Source organism: Athene cunicularia (assembly GCF_003259725.1).
Source record: "Athene cunicularia isolate RWA chromosome 6 unlocalized genomic scaffold, athCun1 chr6_part1, whole genome shotgun sequence".
NCBI lineage: Eukaryota > Metazoa > Chordata > Aves > Strigiformes > Strigidae > Athene > Athene cunicularia.
In genome coordinates, this window is record NW_020799105.1 from 11,332,972 (window position 1) to 11,355,640 (window position 22,669).

Here is a 22,669-nt window from a genome sequence, read left to right on the forward strand (position 1 = left end):
AACAGAATGACTGTCCTGAGACTTGTTTGAGGAGTTGTTGCTCTTAAGATCACAGGACGGAGGCAAGATTCAAGAAGATGTCAGTGTCGGCAAGCTTTTAATTTTTTCTGCAGTTCTCAGTCAGCATGATGGCTATGCTCAGTGAGTATAGGTCAGGATGGAGGAGTTGTGTTGCAAGGAAGGGTGGAGAAATCACTCACTAGCTTAACCTCTTGGTAAAAATACCACATTTGTAATTTATATTTTCATTCATATATGTTTCAGTTTTTATATGGGAGCAGAGATTTTGCTCCTTGTGTTTCAGAATGTCAGAAGTTTTACACTAAGTTGTAATAGCAAAAGAAAGCTAGAGTGTTTCAGAGACTTCAGAGTCTATTTTTAAGTGTATTTCTTATTTAAAAACCAAGTTCTTACTGGATGAGTTTTGCCTAGCCTTCCATGTTTAGTTGTGGAATTCATGGACAGGAATGGTAAATCATACTGGGAATTGGCCTCAGACCCAGGTAAGGGTTAAATATGCTGTTTATTTCATTGGTAGGTGGTTTTGTTTGGGTTTTTTTCAGAAGTGCATACATATAGACTTGAGTCATCAGGTCAGGATGTCAAGATACCCTTTGACACAAGAAGTACTGCTTATCAGCTTCAGGGTCTGCAACCCATCACTCCTGAGAGGCCTCCATCTCCATGTGTGCAGGCACTCTGCAGTTTGAGCACAACTGCCCCTTCCTGTAGCAACACGTTAGGTGCAAAGGTATGGCAGAAATGGAATCCTAATGATGTCCACCATCAGAAGAAAGTAAAGTGTGCCAAACTCTGCCCCAGTTGAGCAGGCTATGGCGAATCCCAACTCCTGCTAGAGCTGGAAGAAAACGTGACCTCTAGCAGTTGTCTGACTGCAGTTTCCCTGACAGGGCTAAAAACACTTAAAAGTGATGGTGTGGTTGATGATATGTTATAAACCATTTAAGGAAACAGGAAAGGCTGTCAATACTTGATGCAGCTCTGTTACTGGGTCATGAAGACCTGGTCTGAGGGAGGATCTAAAAAAGCCCTGTACAGCCTGTTTTGGGAGCTTTCATGAGCTGCCCCAACATGTAACTGCAGAGAATCTACAGGGGGTACAGGTCTGTCTTTGCTCTTTTCATGCCGCCTCTTAATTCTGCCTGTTGAATGATAGCAGAGGTGTTTTGGGGCAGTAAGTCATTAAGGTTTGTTGACACTCAGGTTTGCCATTGCTATTCGGGAAGTTAGGCACTCTGTTTACTCCTGCTCTCCGTGCCACTTGTGTTGAGGCTGAAGGTCTGCTGCCTCTTCCTGTTCATCACTATGTAGAATGAAGCCTTAGAAGTCACCTAAATATAAATCTTTCAGGCTTTTTGAGAATTCTGGGAAGTAAAGGTCAGGGCAAGTATATTGGCTCCCATTAAGGCAGAATGGTGAACATGCTGAGCAATGAACAGGCATGCCAGCCTAAGATAATGAGCCTCAAACTTGGTCCTGCTGTCAGCACCTCTGGCCTCATGCCAGGGGCCAATGGACACATTTATCTTGCAGTGACTTTTTGTACAGAGCAGTTGTATGTCTCCTGCAAGTGCAGGCATGCAGCAGCTGAAGACTTAGAGACCCACAGATCTTGAGCTGAGCTTCCTGCTCCATGGCAAGAGGAGCCCTCCTAGAAAAGGGAGATGAACAGTTAGTCCTGAACGCTTGGTGGGTCTGGTATGTGTATACATGCACTATGCAAAGAAATAATTTGTGCTGGAGCTGGTGGATTTATTTTAGAGATAGCTCAGAAAGAACTTGGATGTAACCATTTTCCAGTGGAAGGCTGAAATCAACACACTTTTCAATATTTGCCGATTTTGATTTTGAAGCCTCTTCACCTTGATTTTTTTAATAGTTGGATGCTTTCAACATGAAATTTTGATTTGTCACAGTTTTTCTGCCAAATCTTGTATTTCAAAGTTGAACTGAAATCTTGAATTTTGTCCAAAAAAAAAAAAAGGGTTTGATCAATTTAAATTAAGGATATATATGAAATTTTAATGTAGAAGTTAAAGATCATACAATTTCATTTGGAATTTGAAACAAAGCCAGACTTCTAAATTTGAAATCCTTTGTAAAAAAGGAATCTTCAACTTGGTTCTAATTTTGATCGTCTTGCTAAGTATCACAATGTGGTTTGTCTGTGAAGCCAAATACAGTTCTGACCTTTAGATAGCATTCAGGTTTCTTTTTCCTTTTTTTTTTTTTTTTTTTTTTTTTTTTTTTTTAAGAAGTTTAGGCAGTTTTTTCTTATAGTAAGAGTGTTGCCAAGCCTTGGCTCTCTCAAACTGGGAAGTGTTGTCGCTCATTACCATCAAATGCCACAGCCCATATCACTTTTGCTGTGTTGCTCAGCTAGCACATGTTGTCGCTTAAAGTAGCAATTAATCCCTTTGATAGTGCATGGGTTCTGTAATCATCTGACCTCTTATTTAAAATAATAATCAAAGTTCTCTAATGACTTGCATGGTTTAATTCCTTTAGGAGTCTTGCAACAGAGAAGGAAATTTTGCCATGCAAGCTAACTTAGCACAGGAGAGCTGGTGGCAAAGAATGGTTTTTAAATATAGTCAGGAAAACGATGACTTAAGCAAGTGCAGTGTGGGTGAAGGGAAAATGGGGTTTATTAGGTGAACAATAAACAGTCTGATCACTTTATGTCACACTAACCAGTTTTTTTGCTGCAAGTTTGACTAGTATGTTTGGAGAAAGATTTTTACAGCATTTTACCTGGCAATAAATGCTGCATCAGTTAGGCTAGAGCAGTGTTTGATCTGGGTTAAAATGCCAGAAATTTCTACATGTGTGCCTATCAATAGTAATTATGCATATACTCAGAATGAATGCTAGCCGAGGTAATAGAAGCCATGCACATTTTTTTCCTCTTTAAATGTGGGGAAATCTGCAGTATCACTCACAGAAACATGCAGTAATTATTGGCAGTTTAAATCTTTGTAATAGAGACCTGTGTATGTGCTGAAGGCCTTTTTTTGTAAGATATATCTTTTCCTCCATGTTTCCCAAAATGTTTAAATTGAGCAGCTTTACCTTCACAGCATATGGCAGCACTGTTATCTCAAACGTTTCTAGTGCAGCGATGATATTGCTAATGCTGCAGCACCAGGAAGGAGATCCTGGCCTCTTGTGTGCAGATGGAAGAGTGGTTGAGGTGGGGCAGGAACAGGAATCGGCCTGCTGCAGCAGCTGGACCAGGAAGAAGTGTTGCCCTTCAGTCTTTGAATGGAAGAGCTCAAAAAAATCGGAGGAAAAAACAAATATCTTAATACTAGTAGTCAGCACTGTATTTTGCCAATGCAAGTGTAATAGTAAAATGACAATTCAAGATTTTAGTGGCCTTTTAATGCTTAGATTGTTTTGGTGTTTGCTAGAGCAATTCTGAATCAAAAAGAGCTTATAGAAATTAATGCAATCAAGTGTGGTGACTTTCTTTTTGGTATTAGTTGTTTTGCAAATAACTACAATACGTTTGGCTCTTTACATAAGTTTGCTCTTTTTCTGTGTTTTCATTTGGTTATGGATAACATTTTTTAACATGACCCCGCTTGTGGTTGTCGAAGTTTTTGTGGTCTTCTCCATTTGCTGAGTGTCTACAAATCTTGTCCATGACAATTGAATAGATGAATGCTTTGTGTTTAAAAAACAAAAGAAAGGGAGGTGATAAGACACAGTCTGGGTTGCACAACTTGGAGATTGGTCCAAGATCTGGAAGGTTTAATTGGAGGTGCTGGTTTAAGAACTGTGAAGCTTAAGCTTCACAAAGAAACTAGTTTGAACTATCCAGAGTTGCTGCCCTGTTAGAACTGACATATCTCTCCAATGTGTAGTTGTGTTAGCTGTTACAAGAAAAAAGCAGAGACAAACCTTTAGCTCTTTTTTCAGAGAAAAGTCCAGGCCTCCCTACTACTTGCAGATCCTTTGCCATCTGTTTTCTATCACATGTAACTGCTTCAAAAACATGTGGCTTCTTGTTGCATTATGTTTTTGTAAGAGCCTTGGAAAACACTTTAAAACTTTTAAAGTATAAAAGACCTATCAGTAACAGAACACTGTAGGAGTTGGGCTTTTTTTTTGACTTGCTTGATAGGAAAACATCAGCAATTACTTCAAAATGTTTGATTCTCCACTGTTTCTTAGACTGGTGAATGGTACTTCACTTTTGAAATAGAAAATGCAGTTCGCTGGCCTTACTTTCAGTAACACCCATACAAAGAAGAGACCAGAAAAAATAAATGTAGGTATAAATTATAAAACCAAAGCTTTGAGGGAGAGGTGAGCACAGGTCTGTATGTCAGGTATGATGGTGGATGAGAGGACAGTGTGGGTATTTGAAAATAAAATAATTTTCTCCTCTCTGTGACATGGGAAAGTCTGTCCCCAAAGATTTGACCTTCAATGGCCAGTTCAGCCGAATGGGTTTTGTCAACATCTGCCTGAAATTTGAACATCCTTATTCTGCACTAAAATAAAAGTAAAAACCAAAAAAAGCCAATGCTGTTGAAGTGATTCTGAAAACCCCTGGTGTGGGCAGGTGACTAAAAAAGTTGCCACTTGTCAGTTGGGCTGTGATAAGTTGGCCCCCAGTTCTTCTTTTGTTCTCACTGTTGCCTGATGAACTGTGAGTGTATGTGCACAGACTAACCTGAAGTATGGCATTTTACTCTGCAGTTACAATGGATTTAATGCCTACCTGTTTTCAGTAACTCAGTTGATAACTTGTTCAACTCCAATAAATCACTTGCTTCTGATCATCACCCCTTAGATATTTAGAGTAGAGATCTCAATAGAGAGTAGATATTTGTGAGATCTGCAGATACTGGAATGGAGGGAGCTTGGCTTTCAGGGAGGTAGGTCTGGTTAAGCAAATTAAATAGGAAAGAAGATGTATACACATGAAATACAACAAATGAGTTAGATATCTCTGATGTGATGAAGCTCTTCAGTGGTTCATAAAGCAGGCACCCTGTGTCAGGAAAACAGAATCTTAATCAACAGATCTTCCAGCCTTTCAGACACGAAATAAATATCATAACAAGACTACCATTCATACAGCTGTAATGCTATTTGGCTTTACAGATTTCCTTGGTATCGAAACCCAACGTCACTGTCCCAAATGATGTTTGATGACATGTTTATTGAGGACATGGTATTCACTTGGGGTGTGTGTGGAGGGGTCATCAAGAGTCCATGCTTTAGCCTTGATCCTGGATTTTGGAAAGTAAGGCATTGCTTTAGTTGCTTTCTTCAGGCATTTCTCAACAAATGTGATTCTCATTTGCACCTGTCTGATGAGAAAATACTGTCAGGTTGCAGCATCTTGTACTTTCAGAGGATTGGACTGTAAATAATCAGTTTTGGTTGGCATGGTAGCTGGTATCATCAAAAAGGTTAGATTGTGAACTCTTTCAGATTTACATGGCTGTGCAGGTACAGCCATAGCTGACATTTGGTATAATTAAGTTAATTAAATATCATTGTGGGACTCAATTTCCTTTGCAAAGTAGGTTTGACTGTAGTTGATTCTTTCTTAGGTGATGTTCCTTCCCCCATCTCTCGGTGTCATCTAATATCCAGCTATTTCACGACTCGATTGTATTGTTCTAACCCTTTACTTGCTCAATCCAGACAAAGGCTGATGCTTCAGTGCCTTCCTTTTCCTGTAGGAGTTCTGCACAGGCACAGGTTTTACTGAGTCAGTGGAATAAGGTTGTGTTATGTGACCTAAAGAGAGAGGTTTCTGTCTTGCTGCCACAGTCTGCAAACAGGGTGTTCAGGGCCTCATCAATACCTGCCAGCTTGTACCCAACAATATGGGATAATAAGAGTAATTTCTGCACACTCTAGATAATACGGGGTTGATGGCGAGTGTTCACTATGTTAATTAGACTAGCAGCCATGCTCAGTGCCTATCTCAGAGAGCTTTAAAAGGTCCCAGTGGGATGGTTTATAAACTTTTTAAATTTCACTCTTTGCTTGGGATGTTTGGAAGCTGATGTGTGCAGTCCATATGACATTCTACCCTAAATGCAGCATCCAATAAGGTAGACTTTCTGCTTTCCTTAAAGTTAAACATCTAATATTAAAATACTAATGAGCACAAAAGTAATTTAAAATATTTCAGATTTTGATTCTGCTTGGGGTTTAGCAATGTCTTGTGTCTCAGGAGGCTTGGATGGCAGTCTGTAATGTGAATTATGAAGCAATGGGTAGATGCTGACCCACTTAGAGTGCTTGTAGAGAATAAATATTTGCCAAACGTTCTTTACTTTGGGTCCTAACTAGAGAGGGTGACTCTGCAAACCTGTCTGGTAAACCACTGTCAACAACCTTGTTTGTTTTGGAGAGCAGGTTGCCTTGTACATGAGAGAGTTAAGAGTAGTTGTAGCTGAAGGGCCGTATTTGGTGTTGAGGCAGTGTTTTATGACACATTTCGTTGCTGTAAAACACCTGGCTACTACAGAGTATCATGCTGTTTGCATCAAAGGCAGCTTAGATACTAAAAGTACCACAGCCTGCTTGGTCTGTTGACTATATTTTCTGCTTGTTTGGCACATCTGAAGAACTTTGGACAAATGAATATATATGAGGTAAGAGGACTGGGGAACATATGCTGCAGAAAAGGTTGTTTATGAAACAGAACTTCCATACTAATATTGTTTGTTATGGGTCTGTGCAGATATTGAGGCAGAATGATGGCCCTAGGGCAGTAGGTACCTTCTAAAAGCTATTAAGAAACCTTTTAAGGAGGGCTTCTCATTTTAGAAATTGATTGAAATTTCAAAACTGATGATACAACTGTGGAAGCATAGACATTGTGCCTAAAATCCCATATGCTGGTGTATCATGGTCAGGTCTTGCATCTTGAACATGATAGACTGACTTGCAGGTTTTAGTGCTGAGCAGCCCAAGTCCAGAGGGCAGACTTCCTATCTGTGACATCTCTGTATTCTGTCAAACAGCACCAGTTCTGTTTGTAGCTCAAGGTGAGCAGGTGTTAGTTAACTGCTACTCTCTGGAATTGAGGTGTAATGGAGGGTTGGCTTTTTTATGCATTTACTTTGGTGATAGTAAACTCTCACCATACTTTCACTGCCAGTAGCCAGGTGTTACAGAGCAATGAAATATGTTGTAAAATGTGTGATCTGATCTCTCATAAACTACATGATCAAAATGAGAAACTTACTCCTTATCATGTCACAGCTTTGTTGCAGAACAGAAAATGACAAATTGGCAGAACAACAGGAACATGGGTCAGGTTGGTGCCCCGTGCTTCAACAGATATTTTCTATGCCTAGGCAATATATTCTACTTTGTCATTTGTATCAGTTACACTAGCACTGCCATTTGTTATGTATCCTTAAGAATTTTGATGCCTACATATTGAGAAAAGGGAACAGAAATGCATCTAGACTAGTTTCTAGTGACGCACTGGCCACATGAAAATATGCGAGTTGATAAATTCCCTCAGTTGTAGTCTCCTGTGAGGTCATACAACTGTCCAAAAAAAAGTTACCTGCTCACCCATGAGGACTTTCTTAATTCAGAAGCCAAATAGAAGTTGTTTATGTGTCAGGGTAGAGGTATTTGGTTTGCTCGGCTTAAATGCATGAACATGAACTGTAAGAAGATAAAATCAGAATATCCTGCAAACCATGGTGATATCAGGTGAGTATCCAGCAAACAGTGAAGTGGAAAGATGCACTGCAGAGCTGCATGGTGTGTCAGAAAGCACACCTTCTGCTTCTGCCCTTGCAGAATGGGGCTTGGTAAAACGATGCAGAGAATTGTGAGAAGCTCACTTGGCGCGTGTGCACTCTTTTGTCCCCTCCTTATTAAATAAATAGACCATGTATCTCCCTCTGCCATGGAGCCTGTCATTGCAATCAATAGGTTTCAGGATGGCAGAATTGAACAGGTGTAGCAGGTTTATTTCTTCTGTGAAATTGTAGCAGTGCTGACTCGGATATTTTCAGTGAGCTGTAAAGCAGGTGCTTTTGACTAAAAAATCCTTTTGTCTTGGATTCTCCCCTGCAGTTTATTATTGTGCCTGGAAGATGCCTCCTCCTGTGAGTTGTGGACTTTCAGCTTAATGTCAGTACTCATTAAAGTGTAGGAGCAGAAGAAATTTAACAGACTGAAGTTAAACCACAGTAGAAGGAAGAATTTAGTGCACCATTCCAGGGGGTCTGCTTGCTTTTAATTGATGCACACAGCTTAGGTATGGCAGGTATGTGTACTTTATAGCAGTGCCTTGTGGACATGTGTTAAAATAATCTAAACCCTCTCACCTCCTGCCAGGTGGGGCTATACATATGGAGTAACTCAATCTAATTGTTGCAGGCACTGAACAGATGGGGTTTTATTGTCTTGAGTGCTGGGAGTGTGTAAGAGAGCAATGCCAGCAGGATCCTTGCCCCAAAGAGCAGCTTGCTGTGACACAGCGTGTGCAGGAAGGCTGGCTTGTGTCTGGGAGTTTTGCACAGGTCTCCAGCAACCATGATTGTGATGGCATGAACAGGGGGAGAGGATAGGTTGTTCGTGTTCATTTTGGTCTCTGTATTATGTGTAATTTACTTACTGCCTTGTGCTTGAGCAGTTTCCAACATATCACATAATAAAACACTCTGAGCTCTTTTCACCTTGTTGGTTTAAAACACTTTGTGGAGGTGATTGTTCTTATTCCCATTTTATAAAGGGAGAAGCTATAAGGCATGTGGGAAGGAGAAGGAACGGCCGTAGCAAATCAGAGAGAAACTGGTCACTTAATTACTGTTCCTGAACAATAACCACTATATCTCAGGTCTCCCTTTTGAAGAAAGCAGTTTTATGAAGTGTAGTGTGATAAAAGACGACTGTGCCCTTTCCTGCTTCTGCCTGTTCCCAGTCTTCATCATGGTACTACAAGCTTAGCATGTGCTAGAGTATTTGTCCGTATCAGATGCTGTCAGTTTTTATTTGCAGAGGGAGAGGGAATTGCCTTTGCTGTGCACTTGGCTTACTTGATGAAGACAGAGGTACGCTTACCGCTGCCCAGTGCACTGTGCTGGCATGAGCATTCAGTTGAGAAAGTGTGTGTAGTTGGGCATAAAGCCACCCTTGATTTCTGTGAAGGTTTAAATACCAGCCAAGTGTTGCTCTGTCTCTCTCTCTGTTCCACTGTAACAGAATGTAGGAAGAAGTGAACTTGTGGTGTTGCTTTTATTGTACAAGAAATGTTTGGATATCCACAAGAATGTTTTATGCCAGGCACTGCATACTGGACCTGTAAAGTAGGTGCAAAGACCAGATTCATGCAGTGAATGATGGCTCAGCATTCCTATCTCTATAATAAGCTTTGCAACCTTTCTGTTCTTCCCTTAGCCTACTTTCGGCACCTCCAGAGTGCTTAATTTCACTGCTCAGGACAAGAGGACAGTGTTGTCTTATGGGACTCTGGAAATGTAGCTGCTGTCAAGCAAGAGTGGATATTAGACAGCTCATCTGCAATAACTTGATGTGGAGAGTTTGGAGGTCAGAGAAAACGTGCTGAAGAAGTGCTGCCTGCCTGAGCATAGTGATTTTGCTTTCCCTGCACTTTGGACCCAGACCAGCTTGTTGTGAGGGCAGGGTGGTGTTCCTTGCCATGGTGGGTGCATATGGGCTGGAAGATGCTAGGAATTAAGGGACTGCTAGCTTAGTGTTGTTGGTGCGTTTCACTTCTCACATGTGATGTTACAACTAGTGGCAAATTAAATTGAGCAAGCAATTAAATCTTTTCTTTCCATGCATGCCAAATCCATTTTCACAGGAGCCCTTTCTTATCAGCAGACTCTGCATCTTCAGAAGTTCTTTGAGCTTCTCTGAAGCAGCACTGGTTGTTTCTGTTTATCAAGGAGTAACTCTAGGCATTTTTTAAAAGATTATATAGAAACAATTTTTAAAATGTTTTTTACTGACTGGAGAGCTACTGCGACCACTGCAGAAGCAAGCCCTGTTGCAATGAAGGTGAGGGAGGGAAATGCAACTCAACTGGACGTATACCTTCTCTCACCATAGCTCAAGGTGCGAGCTGCAACAGGATGTCTCCAGTTCAGGGGAAAACAAACTTCTTATGTCTCACTTAGAGATTTTTCTGCTTCTCACCTTCCATCCCATGTGTTTTTGTGGAAGAAAGGGCTAATGACAGTCACTTTGGGACTGGCCAATTGTTGCAGCCTCAAGAACAGCCAAAGTAGAAACTTTCCACAAGTCAGGGCTTTCCAGTTTGCAGAGGACAGACTGCCCTGGGATCAGTTGTTGTTGCTCTGATCACCTCTGTCCTGCAGTCTTTTCACCTGTGCTTTTCTTGATCCTGTCTGCCCTTCTGTCTCCGTTTTCCCATCTCTTCTTCCTTCACTATTCTTTTTCTGTGTTTTTTCTATCCTTGGTTTCTCTCTAACTGAAATCTTTCATGGCACTCAGTAAGTAACAACACTGTTATCTTTTCCATTGCCACTGTACTTTTCTGAGTTTTCCCTGTTCTCCTGCATTTGAGATCATTAGCTCTCTGGGACAGAGGGTGTGGACCACCTGTTACAGTGGGACCCACTTTTACAGTCTAATAACATGATTAATACAGCTAGTAGAAGTAAATGATTCACTGGCACTGCAATCATTCCCTTCCTCCCCAATAAATAAATAAATGCAGGTGTCCTTGTTCAGGAGAATATGGGTTTCTTCATGTATGTTTCTATGTGGCTTCTGGCATCGTGATGTCTAGGTAGCTTGGTCTCTGAAGAGTTGCATCAAGAAGTGATGGGAGGTCTGTGTTTTTCTGAGAGTACTGGCATGGCTAGTGTGTAAATGACTCTTACTGGGAGACTGGGGAGTACAGCATGCAGGGGTTGCTTGTGGTCTGCCTTAGAGCACTAAGCATTAACCTCAAGACAAGCCACTGGGAGCTATTTTTAAAATTCCTAAACCACTGTTTCACCTTCTGCCTGCTCAACATCCCTCCCTTGTCCAGTGACAGTCTCCTCATGCCAGTTGACCGCTGAACTGTGGATCTGTCAGAGGCAGCAGTGTTGCTAAAATTGACATCTCTCCAGACATCTCTTGGTCACTAGGGAATTGTGTCCCAAAAGCACTCTAGTATTTGTATGACAAATGGCAGCCAGCCCCACTGAGGGACTTTGCAGTGTGGAAATATATAAGTGTACACACTATCAAAGGGTAGTTGGGGAACTGCAGTGTTTTGTCTTTCAGTTGACACTTTACTATTTCCTTGCTTTACAAATGTGTTGAAGATGCTAGTGCTTCGTGAATACCAAACACGAAGTTTTTATTTTCTTTTTTCCCCATGCTCGATACGAAGATCTCAGTGGAGCACAGCACACCACAAATCTTTCCAAGCGCTTTAACTGCTCCCTTCCCCCTACCCAAACGTACTGGCTGATGTCCCAATAATCAAGGCAATCACAGTGTAAAAATAAACCATTACCAAGGCTGAGCTGTTACACGCTGGTGTGTGAACTAATGATGGCAAAGCTGCTGTTCTATTGTCCATAAGGGGGAGACTGTGCCTAAAAGCTCCAGTCCCCCGTTGTCTCCAGGAACAAATGCCTGTGGAGTGGCAGCTTTGAAAAGTGAAATTCCAGCTGTTACTCAGTAGCCCAAGAGGCAAGTTGTCTAAAAGTATGCCCCAGGGACAAGATGTATTTTGAGAGATGGAAGAATAGTGGAGGCATATTAGAGTAGTTGATGCAGGAAGGTGCTGCTATTGCACAGCAGCTTGGGCTGAGTGTAGCAATGGAATTTCTTGTAGCAGATGTGTCAGGAGCAGCTGTACAACATGCAGAGACTGGCCTTTGTAACGTATGCTGGGCAGTAAGAACCTGGCTACACAGCCAGGATTGAATCCAAGCTCTTCATGCTCCTCTGCCCCAGGCTGCCTGCAGGTTCAGGAAAGCAGCTCTGCAGAAAATCAAACTGGAAAGGAGTTCTTCACAGTGAAAGAACTCTCTTAAATTAAACAGTTGAACTTTTTCCTGTAGTCGCTGAGGAGTTGTCCATTTGCTTTTTGGGAAATGAAGAAGGAGACTTGAATTCTTTTTTTTTCCTTAATGTGTGTTGATTCTTACTGCAGTGGCAGCTGGTTGCTGGGTTTGCTTTCCCTGGGTGAATCCCAGCTGTGATTGCAGGTGCCGCTCCACTAGCTCAGATCCAAGCAGGGACTTGTGAGCAGGCAGCCCATGTTGAAGTGCTTCACAGCAGTGGATACAAATGAATCTAAATCTGTTCCCTTGGTAAATGTTGGAACCATGTGAGTGCACTGAACCCCACCGAGCTGCCAAACCTTCTGTCAAGCCAGAAGTTAAGTTGTTGTAAGTCTGTGTTCCCTTTTCTTTCAATAGCTTGTAGTGTGTCCTGTAGGAGTGTAAATATGACTCCAGCCAGGCATGAAACATGCAACTTGAAAGCCACAGTGTTGGAGCGGCTGGGTAATGGAGAGTGTGATTGTGACTCACAGGGGCTGCTTCTCTGGTTGGATTGAAATGGGAAGAGTCTGGACATGTCTCTGCCTTGCCTGCTTGCCCTCCTTCAGAGGGAGGAGGAGTGTGGGAAGCCTGGGAGGGGGCCTGCTGTGAATACACTTTACTGATGTAACAGTCAAGGCTGGTAAGACTGCAGAAGTCCGCCTGTGCTAAGTGTGGACTGATGCTGTAGGAGCAGCCGCTGGAGTGGCTGCCCCAAGCATGGGCTGCATCTGGCATGTTGATGAGGTGTGTGCCTGGGGGTGTTGCAGTGAATCTGAAGATTCTGTTTGGGTTGTTGGTTTTCTTTTTTTTCTAACTTTTCTTCCACTCCCCACTCTCTTTCACGCTGTTTTTCTTTATCTGTGTATTTAAAGAAATAAGGATGCTTCCAGGCGGATTTTCTTTCCTCTGGCTCCAAGTGGCACCACTGAATATCGCTTATTGCTGGAGTCAGTCACCAGCTCTTAGCTGTGATGAGGTCTGGAGAAAGCAGCTGAAAGCCCTTCTGCAGGGGGAAGTGTGTGGAGGAGAGAACCCATTAGAGTGCAACAGAGGGAGCTGCAGTGAATTTTCATGCTGATGAATATGAGAGTGAAAGCCCTGACTGCTGCTGCGATGTAATTTGACCAAGCAAATGTTCTCCAGGCACTGTCAGTGTGCATCTGTGCTGAAAACTGACAAGGGCTGTCCCCATGATGAGCGTTTACCTCAGCAGCAGATCTCATGAGTAATATCCCAACTAGACCACTTGCAAACTCTAGCCCACGGAGACTTTACTGTCTTGCTATTTGTTTTCTCAGATACACCTGGCAAGCAGAGAAGCTGTGTAAATATTCCAGTTGAAGTTTGATATTTTTTCCCCCCAATTATTATTTTACTTTCAATTTTAGATTTCTTACACCCACCTCTAGAGCCATTTAGAAGGGAAGGGGAGTATGTTGCTGTATGCAGTGAGAGAAAATGAGGCAGACAAGTAAGTAGGAGTGATCATTGTTTCTGCTGCTGTGTTTGGGACACTGACTTAAGTTACCCTCTAATGATCTAAATTGGGACTGAGGACTAAAGTTATTACGGAAAAAAGTCAAAGTAGTGGCTGCAGTGATGGATGACTACAAGTAAGAGCCAACTACAAAGCTTTAAACAGGGTGGAGATCCAAAGCAATAAACCATCAGCTTCAACATATCAGGCAACAAAGTTCCATAGAGCAATATGTTGGGTAATAATGATTTTGGAAGAGCTGAGGAGATACACTTCCTGAGCAGGATGGGGCAGCAATGGCCGCATTTGCTGTGTCTCTGCTGGAACACTGAGCAATTTACAGTTTGTTCCCAACGGGACAGCAATTCCCTCTGCCAGAGTGGTGAGCACAGCCCTGCATCTGCTGGGAGAAATGCACCCAACGCATAGGGCAGTGGCTCTGTTTGCAGTTTTCAGGGAGCCTGTGACTGAATCTGCATTGGCCTCTCAGCAGAGAGGATGCCTTTGGCAGAGCAAGCAAGCACTGTGGCCAGGAGGGAACTACTTCCTGCAGGACTGAGGCTCCACAGGCACTGACTCAGGCTGGCAAGGAATTTCTGCTGCATCCCTAAGTTGTTCCTGAGACCTCTGAAAATTTCCCTCCTTTGTTTCAGAGCCATCATCAATCACTTCAACCCGAAGATAGAGTCTTACGCTGCAGTGAATCACATATCACAGCTCTCTGAGGATCAGGTAAGCCAGGCGTGCGATGACCTTTTTTCATGTTGACCTCTGATATATAGGTGTTTAGGAGTATCTTGTGCTCACTGGAATTGATGATGTGGCAGTATTTTGAAGGATGCAGGCAGGACTCTCGTGTTCCTTGTTCAGATGTGAATGGGTGGGAGGAATACTTGCTTTAGCTAATTTTACCATCACATGCAGATATCTTGGTCCAGCAAATGCAGAAGAATGGGTATGAACAATGAAAATATGCAGCATTGTCCGCAGGTGGGGTTGGAGACTGTGAGGATACTGGCATTTAGAATGGGGCAAGAAGTTTTTGGCAGTGAATTTAGTTGTTGGAGAACTGTTGGGTGTAGCTTGATTTTCTGTGATATTGGGGAATTACAACTTAGGTAACAGTTGGTAGGAATGTTCTAGGGCGATAGAATTCAGTTGGTTTAGATTCTGACAAGAGAAGGTTTCTAATAAAGAAGGTGATAGGGTTAGGTTTCCCTTTCTTAATTTGGCCTGGTTTGCTCTCTTCATGTCCTGCTGCATTGCATAAACATGGCTTTTGGAAAATAGGCTACGGTGCATGGTCTCGGGAAGGGAAGATGGCCTATTTCCCAAAATAAAATATGGGCAATTATATGTTAATCACTCTTGGAGAGGTGAATGACTCTGCAGGAGCCTGTGGTGGACAAAATACAGAGCTGCCATGTGAACTGGGGGGGAAGATCATCACAGACATACAGCTGCATCAACATCTCTGGACCTTCCAGAGGAAAAACTGTGCACACAGTCTAGGAGACCTCATTTGAGTCACTTTGGATTGCTCCTTCCACTGGATGGGATCCTATGTTTGTGCCTGTTAAAAGATCCTGACTGTATCTTGCTCTGCAATTCCCTTTTCTTTCTGTCCATGACATTTTTACTCATTGTTTGATGATACCCTTCCATGCTTCCCCCTTTTAATTTATTCTCTTAGTTGATCTGTAATATCTAACACCACAAAGGTTGAATGCTGTACTGGTGCAAATGGGAAAAAAATGTGGACCCCACTGCTTTTTATTCTCTTCTTGATATATCTGGATAGAAGAACACTGGTTTTAATTTACTCAATTTTTTCTGTATTGTTCTGCCTCTGAGAGTCACTCTACTCACAGCTGTGCTTTGTGATGGTTCATGTTATCAATCCTCATTCATTGATGATACACTGACTGCATCAACCCAAGCCTCTAAAAAAAGAAAAGCCTTTGATAGCCCAATTTAAAACCAGGGGCTTGGATAGAGGGGAATTTTGCATAGTCTTTGGGTTAGTCTGAGAAAGAAAACGAGCTTTTCACTGTCAGCTCTGTGTAGTGTTCATTGCCAAGCAGTTCAGGGAGGTCAGGTTAAATCCTTTCTTCCTTGTGTGTTAGTCTTTAAATAAAATCTCTAGCAGCAGGCAGATAATGAAATCAGTGCTGATGCATGGAGCATTTTGAGGAAGATGATTACAAAGTTGAAAGGCAGTTAGATTTCTCTTATTTCTTTTCTCCCTCATGCTTTCTCTCAACATACGGAGAACATCAAACAAAGCAAAGCAATAATAGGCCCTGGTGATTTTCAGAGAAATAACAGAGATGTCACTGTGGTTAGGGGCTGTGTGGTCTCAGAGAGGGTGTTTAGTCAGTGCTCTGCAATTTACTGCACAGGAAGGAGAGGGATGGAGACTCTTTGCCTCCACTTTCAATTAGTCAGTGAGCTCAGGTCTGTGTTGGACTGTGATTTCCCCTCCGTCAGTAACTGTCCCACGTGGTAAGTATGTGAGAGATAATGGTAGATGGCTGAGATCAAGGCCAGGGTCTGGCTTCTGTGGGGTAACAGAATTTGTTGTTTTCATTCTGTTAGCTGTTGAGCATGGGGTAGGGGGTCAGGATTGCCTTTTGGCTGCTGTAGTCTTGTTTTTTTTTTTTCTTCTGGATGTACCTTTTGTTTTTACATATGTGTTCTCTTAATTCTCCTTTTCTTTTCTCTCCATAAATGTTTTCTATGCAAAATCCACCCTCCTTTATAGCCCTGTTTTTTGAAGTGTACCACATTGAAATATTTAATGCTGACATTTAACTGGTGTATCCCCACACATATGCTACATTTGGGACTGGTCATTCTCTTCTTTAAGTTATTTCAATAGTTTCAGGAGACTGGTATTTCTTTACTGGGAACATTTGTTTTTACAATTTTGAGGATCAAACTTTTCAAGATTTCCTTCCCAGATACTAGCCTTTGGCAAGATTATCTTATGACTGCTCATACTCCTCTGTAGTATCTGAGAATCTCCTATTAATCAGGCAGGCATGGCTTTGACATAGCTCTATCTGAAGGGGAATTTCCAGCTGCTCTGAGTTGCTTCCAATTCACTTGAACCTAATCAGCCTGCAGACTCTTACTTGAGCCTGCATCAAACTTACTATGCTGCTCTCTGACTGTTCTGGCAGCCCATTCATGTGTTAGATAATATTTTTTTAATAATTTTTTTTTTTAGTTTTGTATTTTTAATGTCCTTAAATGTAGCTAAGTAATCAGCTGAAAAAGATTTTGCTCTATCTTTTTCTTTTCCTAATCCTATTGAAGGCTTTATTACCTTGTTAATCAGTAATGTCCGTTTATTACCATTCTCTGTCATTTCAGTGCTTTCTCCTTTTTTATTTATAAGCATTAATGTTAACATTATTACATGCTGAGGGGATATGTAGGCCCTTGAAAATGATGGACATGGGATTGTTTTAAGGATAGACTGTTAATACCACTGTACATCTTCAGCCCTAAAGATCTCCAGGAACCATGGTTTGAATATACAGACCTGTGCTCTAGGCAGGTATATTCACAAGACTTCATGGTACTGCTTTGCTGACTGTTGTGGAGTTTATTTAGTGTTCAGATCAGAAATACTGGGAAGAGACCTTTTTCTTTTCATATTCTCTTGAGCAAAGAGTGGGAGATTCCTAGAGGCAAGCAAATGCCAGGGATATGATAATGAGCATCCTCTGTCTTATCAACAAAATGTGATCCTTGTCAATGCCATACTGTAAAGAGTCTACTTGCCAAAGCAAACTCATAATCCTTCCTAGCTGTTAACTATTTTGACCTTGCTGTAGTTCCTCGTCATGAAACAGGAAATGTCTTAGCTGGTTCTTGGCATCTTCCATCACTTGCTAATTTCTCAAACCTGACTTCAGTGTTAATTTGTGGTTTTGTGGTATGCTCCCTTTCAATGTGTTTGGCCTTGCCTGCATGTCCTTTAAGGAGTTGAAAGATGCTGCACAGTCAAAAGGATAGAGTTGGCCATTAACTGCCGACGTAGTTTTAGCTCTTCCATGCAACTGATTATTCCCATGTCTTCAAAGATGTTTCAGTCCTTTCTCAAGTCAAAGGGCAAAATATCCTTCTGTGAAATGAATTCTTAGGCTTATCTGTACTCTCCAGATGACTGGACTGCCTTGTATTTAATACATTGGAGGCAGTAGACTTTCTCTGTGTCATATCTGATCTGAGAAGCTCCCAACATGTTTTCTAGCAGAAGCAGTTGCAGAAAACAGGGTCAAGGCAGTGAGAAAACTGCAACATAAGAGTTGCTCCAGAAGGACAAACACAGACAAACAGAAAGACTGAAAACACAGGGCATGAATGGTCTGGATGGGCTCTCACATCTGCCTTTCCTGGATGTGAAAGAGCAGCTGTTTGTAAGAAGGCAGTTCTCTGCCTGATGGTGATGTAGCACAATTATTCTGGAGAGGCTAAAGTGAAAGGAACCCAGTACTTTTGGTGAAATCTACTCTGAGTAGGAATGTCTTGTGGTACCTTGCATGCCAAGCGAGTCTTGTGTCAGTTAGCAAAATTGCTCGCTAAGGTCTCATTTTCTCTTTGGCACTTGTTCTCTCAGATTTCCGCTCTAAGGGTCTTAAAATTGAGATGGCAGACACATAGGACTGATGATGCTTGCTAGTCACAAACATCTATGTGCTTTTTCTAATAGAAGCCCCTCTTTCTTCCCAGCCACAGTGGGGACACTAGGTACCTCATGTTTGGAGATGGCGTAAAGTTCAGTGTGAAGGACTGTTGTGAACACCTGTACTGTGTGTATTAGTCTGGTAACTGCAGATGAAAAGTGCTGGGAGCCAGAAAGGATTGTCCAAAAGCGATACTGTTGTCCTGGAAAAACAGGACAACAGTATAGCTTTTGAAATTGTGACAAAGAGTGTAATACTTGGGTTGTTCCACACTGTAATGCTTTTATAACTCAGGTAGCTGCAATCCAGTTTGGTCAGGCAATCTCACAAAGCCATATCACAGAATCATCTAGGTTGGAAAAGACCTTGAAGATCATCTAGTCCAACCATTAACCGAACACTGACCATGATTTCCCTTTCCTTGAGGTCATACCTTAAATGTTGAATGCTCCTCTCAGCCCCCCAGTCCACACAGCCTTTTGTTACCTGGTGGAGCTTCGAGGGACCCAAACCCAAAGTGCAGTTCAGGGAGGCTCCACCAGTGACTTGTACAGAAAGTCACAAAAGGGTGCAGTTGTTTTTAGGTGCCCTCGAGTATTTGAATTCTGAGCCATTGATGTCAGGGTTTATTCAACTTGTTCTGGTTTCCGTAACTACCAGCAAAACCACTGGCAAATACCAAATGCTTTGTGATTTTTTTAGCACTGCTGGCAGTGGTGTTAAGAGTTAAAACCCTCTTGGTGTATGTGCCTTTCATATTTTTAAAATGCCAAGTACCATCGGTGCTAGGTTCTACTACAATAAATCCCACTAATCTCTTACATTAATATAGTGTGTTGTGAGGACTCCAGAAATACTTTAAAATTGACATAATGCTACTTCACTTCTAAAATGCAGTGAGCTTTGGGGTAGAAAGTGTCAAGCTTGCTAGTGCCGTGTTGCACACAGTAGTAGGAATGTGAAGCTCCAACTAAGGGGTCACCAAGGCAAAGCCCTAATTTAAAGTCATCACATCTTTGCAAATGAGACAGGGATGTTGGGTTTCATGGTCTCATTACAGACACCTACTCATGATTAATGGCTTGAAACAGATTTTATTGTTTAAATAGAAAGAGCTGAGCTGCACCACCAGGTGAAATTGGAATCCCAGGTTTAAAAGAATCTATATAAAAAATCTTCTGGAGCTGGCAAATTGCTGGTTTGCCCTGCTGATGGGGGGGTTCTCTGGTTTAGATATATTTTTCTCTCTTTTTGAGGATTTCTTTTTGTTTGGGTTTTTTTTTTTTCTTTTTTTCCTTTGTTTTGCCTTGTTTGTTTACCAGAGAAATATCCCTGCAACTTATTAATGCTTCAGACTGCTTTATGCAGTGTGCCAGACTGAATGGGTCTGAAGAGGCTTCAAGGACTGATCAGCTTTGCTGCAAGGAGATTTGAAGCTGGAGGTGAGCTTTGGAGCAGTGACTTTGTGCTGTGTAGTGCTGTTTATTAACATGCAGAATACAATAAACTGCGTCACTGGAGGAGAGGGGAACAAAGTGTGGCAGGCCGTTAGAGGGACAAAAGAAGGACTTTGATTTTACAAACATGTAATCCAATTCCTAATTCAGTCCCAGAAACCTCCGTAACAAATGGGAGAAACCCTTCAATTCCTTTCAGGCTCGACACATGGGTGCACCAGCATCCTGCCATTACTGCTAGTGGCAGTTAGCTGCTCTGTGCCTCCCGGAGGCAGTGTGACCCTGCATCACCTTGGCTGCTCCCAGAGCAGAGGAATCTTTCCACTGCCCTCTGTGCATTGCAAATGCTAAGGCAAGTCTTGCTTCCTACCACTTCTGAGAGCTGTCCTCTTGGGCAGATTAGGAACTGTCTGAGTACAAACTGGTAACAAAGTCAGTCCATTAAACTTCAAGGCTCACTTTCAATTCTCACAGCTGTTTTCATATCCTTGCCTGGCTTTCACTAATACCACAGGGACTGATAAGGGACTGAAAACTGTTGTAGTGCAGGTGGACACTGAATGCTGAGGGCTTGTTCTGGAAGAGCTGCTGCCTTCCAGAGCTGCTACTTGGTGCTGGCTGCAACAGGGTAGTCTCCTGAAGCTAGATATGTTTCTGTGATGAGGCTACAGAGGCAACTCTTGGGGATGTGAGTTATGAGCCCAGCCTGAATCACAAATGGGAGTGCGCTGAGCAAGGGCCATAGGTTTAACTTAGTATGGGCTGGGAGCTTGCTACAATGGAGACAGGTTGATGTTGCTCTAGTTCCAGTGCCCGTCCTCGCCCCTGGTGGGTGTTTCACAAAACACTTCTCAGATGCCTGGCAGATTTGTTTTGTATGTATTACTTAACTAAACCTTGAAAAGGGGCTCTGTGTGGTTAGAGGAAGGGGCTGCAGGCTGGGATCTGAACTCCTTCCTAGCTGTCACTGTGCTGCCATGAGTAAACCTTGAGCCCTGTGTCCTCCCTAGTGAGAGGGGCAGCTGGTGTGGAGCCCCTGGGGAGCCAGGCAGCGTTTGAAGTGCTGTGTGATCTGCTGGTAAGGCTGCTGTGGACTGGAAAGCGATGGTACAGATTGCTGTCACTGCTAAGCGCCTGTATAGGGCAGGGAAAGCTCCACAGAGGATTGCAACAGAACGATCAAAACAGTCTGCATTTATAAAGATTAAATTACAACTTTGCACATCTACGATTAAAGGAAGAGCTGTCAATGGCTGGCTTGTGCAAACCCGCAATTCAATTTGCATTTTGTAAAACTTCAGATTGAGGTTTTTTAATCCCTTGTGAAAGGGGAACAATAGACACTGGCTGTTGCCAGGTGCATAATGCATATAGATACTGTGCAAACTTCTTTCATAGTCCTCTGTAAAACTGGATTTATAGCACTATACTTTGTTGCTTTAGTCCTGAGCTCCACCCTAAGCTTCCTTACACTCAGTCGTCTCTCTGCTCGGGAGTCATAAAAGCGGAGAGGCTATAGCCTACTGTGCCAGTTACAGACGGCAATGTGGCTGTGTAACCATTCCTGGAGTGAATCTTTCTTCTCGCAAAAGGGGACAGCTTTACAGTGACTGCCAGCCATACTCATTCTGGGGCTTCTTTAGGATAAGACTCCTGCCTTCAGAGACTGCTACTTTTTCTTCTCTCTGGCAGTATCCTCCTCTAGCTGGAGCTGAAGCTGTTTCCCAAAAGTGACAAATTGGGTCATTGCTCTGATTTCAAAGTGGGAAACAAATTGAGTTTTGCAGTCTCCGCGCCTACCAGGGCAGGAGAGTAAATGCTGCTGAGCCAAAAGGTCCCACACCTGAACAGAGCTCCACTCAGCTAGAAGTGTTTTTTTGACTCTCTAACATTTGGCATTTGGACATTAAGACAATAAGTTGAAGTTTCTTGTCCACAGTAGGGAGCTCAAAGGTAAACCTTTCAATAGAGGAGGAGGTAGCATCTCTGATGTGTGTCACTCTTCCTGTCTTCATGGGAGATCTGAGGCAGGCAGCAGGATTGCTCAGGGAGCTAAGATGTGTCATTCAAAGAGAGCAAGCAGGGAGGATAGATGTCCAGAGAGATGGAACTGGGGAAGGTGGTTCTGCATCAGCCAAGTGCCAGGGGCTATAAATCAATTCCACTGGCTTAGTCAGAGGGCGCTTGGATTCCCCTGTGACTCAGTTAAGGCACAAATAAGCTCCTGGGGAGCTAAGTATTGCTAGCAGCACATGCTGTTTCAGCAGTAGCAGCTGCCTGATGGCTGGCGTGAGTGTAGGCCTGTGGAAAGGATGTTAATTCATAGCCCTGTATTTGCTTTCACCTGTTTGCAGCAGTTCCTCTTTCACTTTTTCCAAATCATGGATTTATGTTCTCCATCAGTAACTGCTTCACAGCAAGAATTACTAACAGGGAAAGTATATTGCAGCATCCCAGACAAGAAGCTGATGAATTGTCCTGGGCCGTTGTCTGAAAGTACCTAGGATTTCTGAAATAAGCTGATGTGACCCAGCACCATCACTTGCATCAATGTTAACTGATGTGTCACAGGTGCACTAATGTGAGTTTAAACTAGGAACCTTTTTAATGAAAACACATGTTAGTTAAGATGACCTCTGTCAGTAAGAGAGTAAGTATGAAAAATGTGCTGATTTATTCTTAACATTTGGAGAACGGGGTAGTTTCTCGCAGACTGACGTCTAATAATGTTGTTTCCAGTAGCCCCTCCCATATGTCTTAGCCTCCTAGTTGGAAACTTTGCCACTAAGTCTTACTGTGTGCAGAACCCAACTGATGAAATACTGTGCTTAAGGCTTATTTGTGCACAAACCCCATCTTGGTTTCTCAAGTGTATTTTCCTCAGTGGTTGTAATTTGCTAGGCTATATTTGGTTTTGGGTTGAATGTAAAACCACACACAGAGTGCTGTTGAAGTGTTACTCTTGGATTTCCTGACTTT

At 42.5% G+C, this 22,669-nt stretch overlaps 1 protein-coding gene across 1 annotated transcript in view; it reads left to right on the plus strand.

The window, feature by feature from the left end:
• ARMH3 (armadillo-like helical domain containing 3) overlaps nt 1-22,669 on the plus strand; it is a 133,092-nt gene that overhangs the window by 84,429 nt on the left and 25,994 nt on the right. Inside the window, exon 24 of the mRNA XM_026851282.1 lies at nt 14,190-14,268. Within this exon, the coding sequence (XP_026707083.1) occupies nt 14,190-14,268 (79 nt within the window). The remainder of the gene's footprint in view (nt 1-14,189; nt 14,269-22,669) is intronic.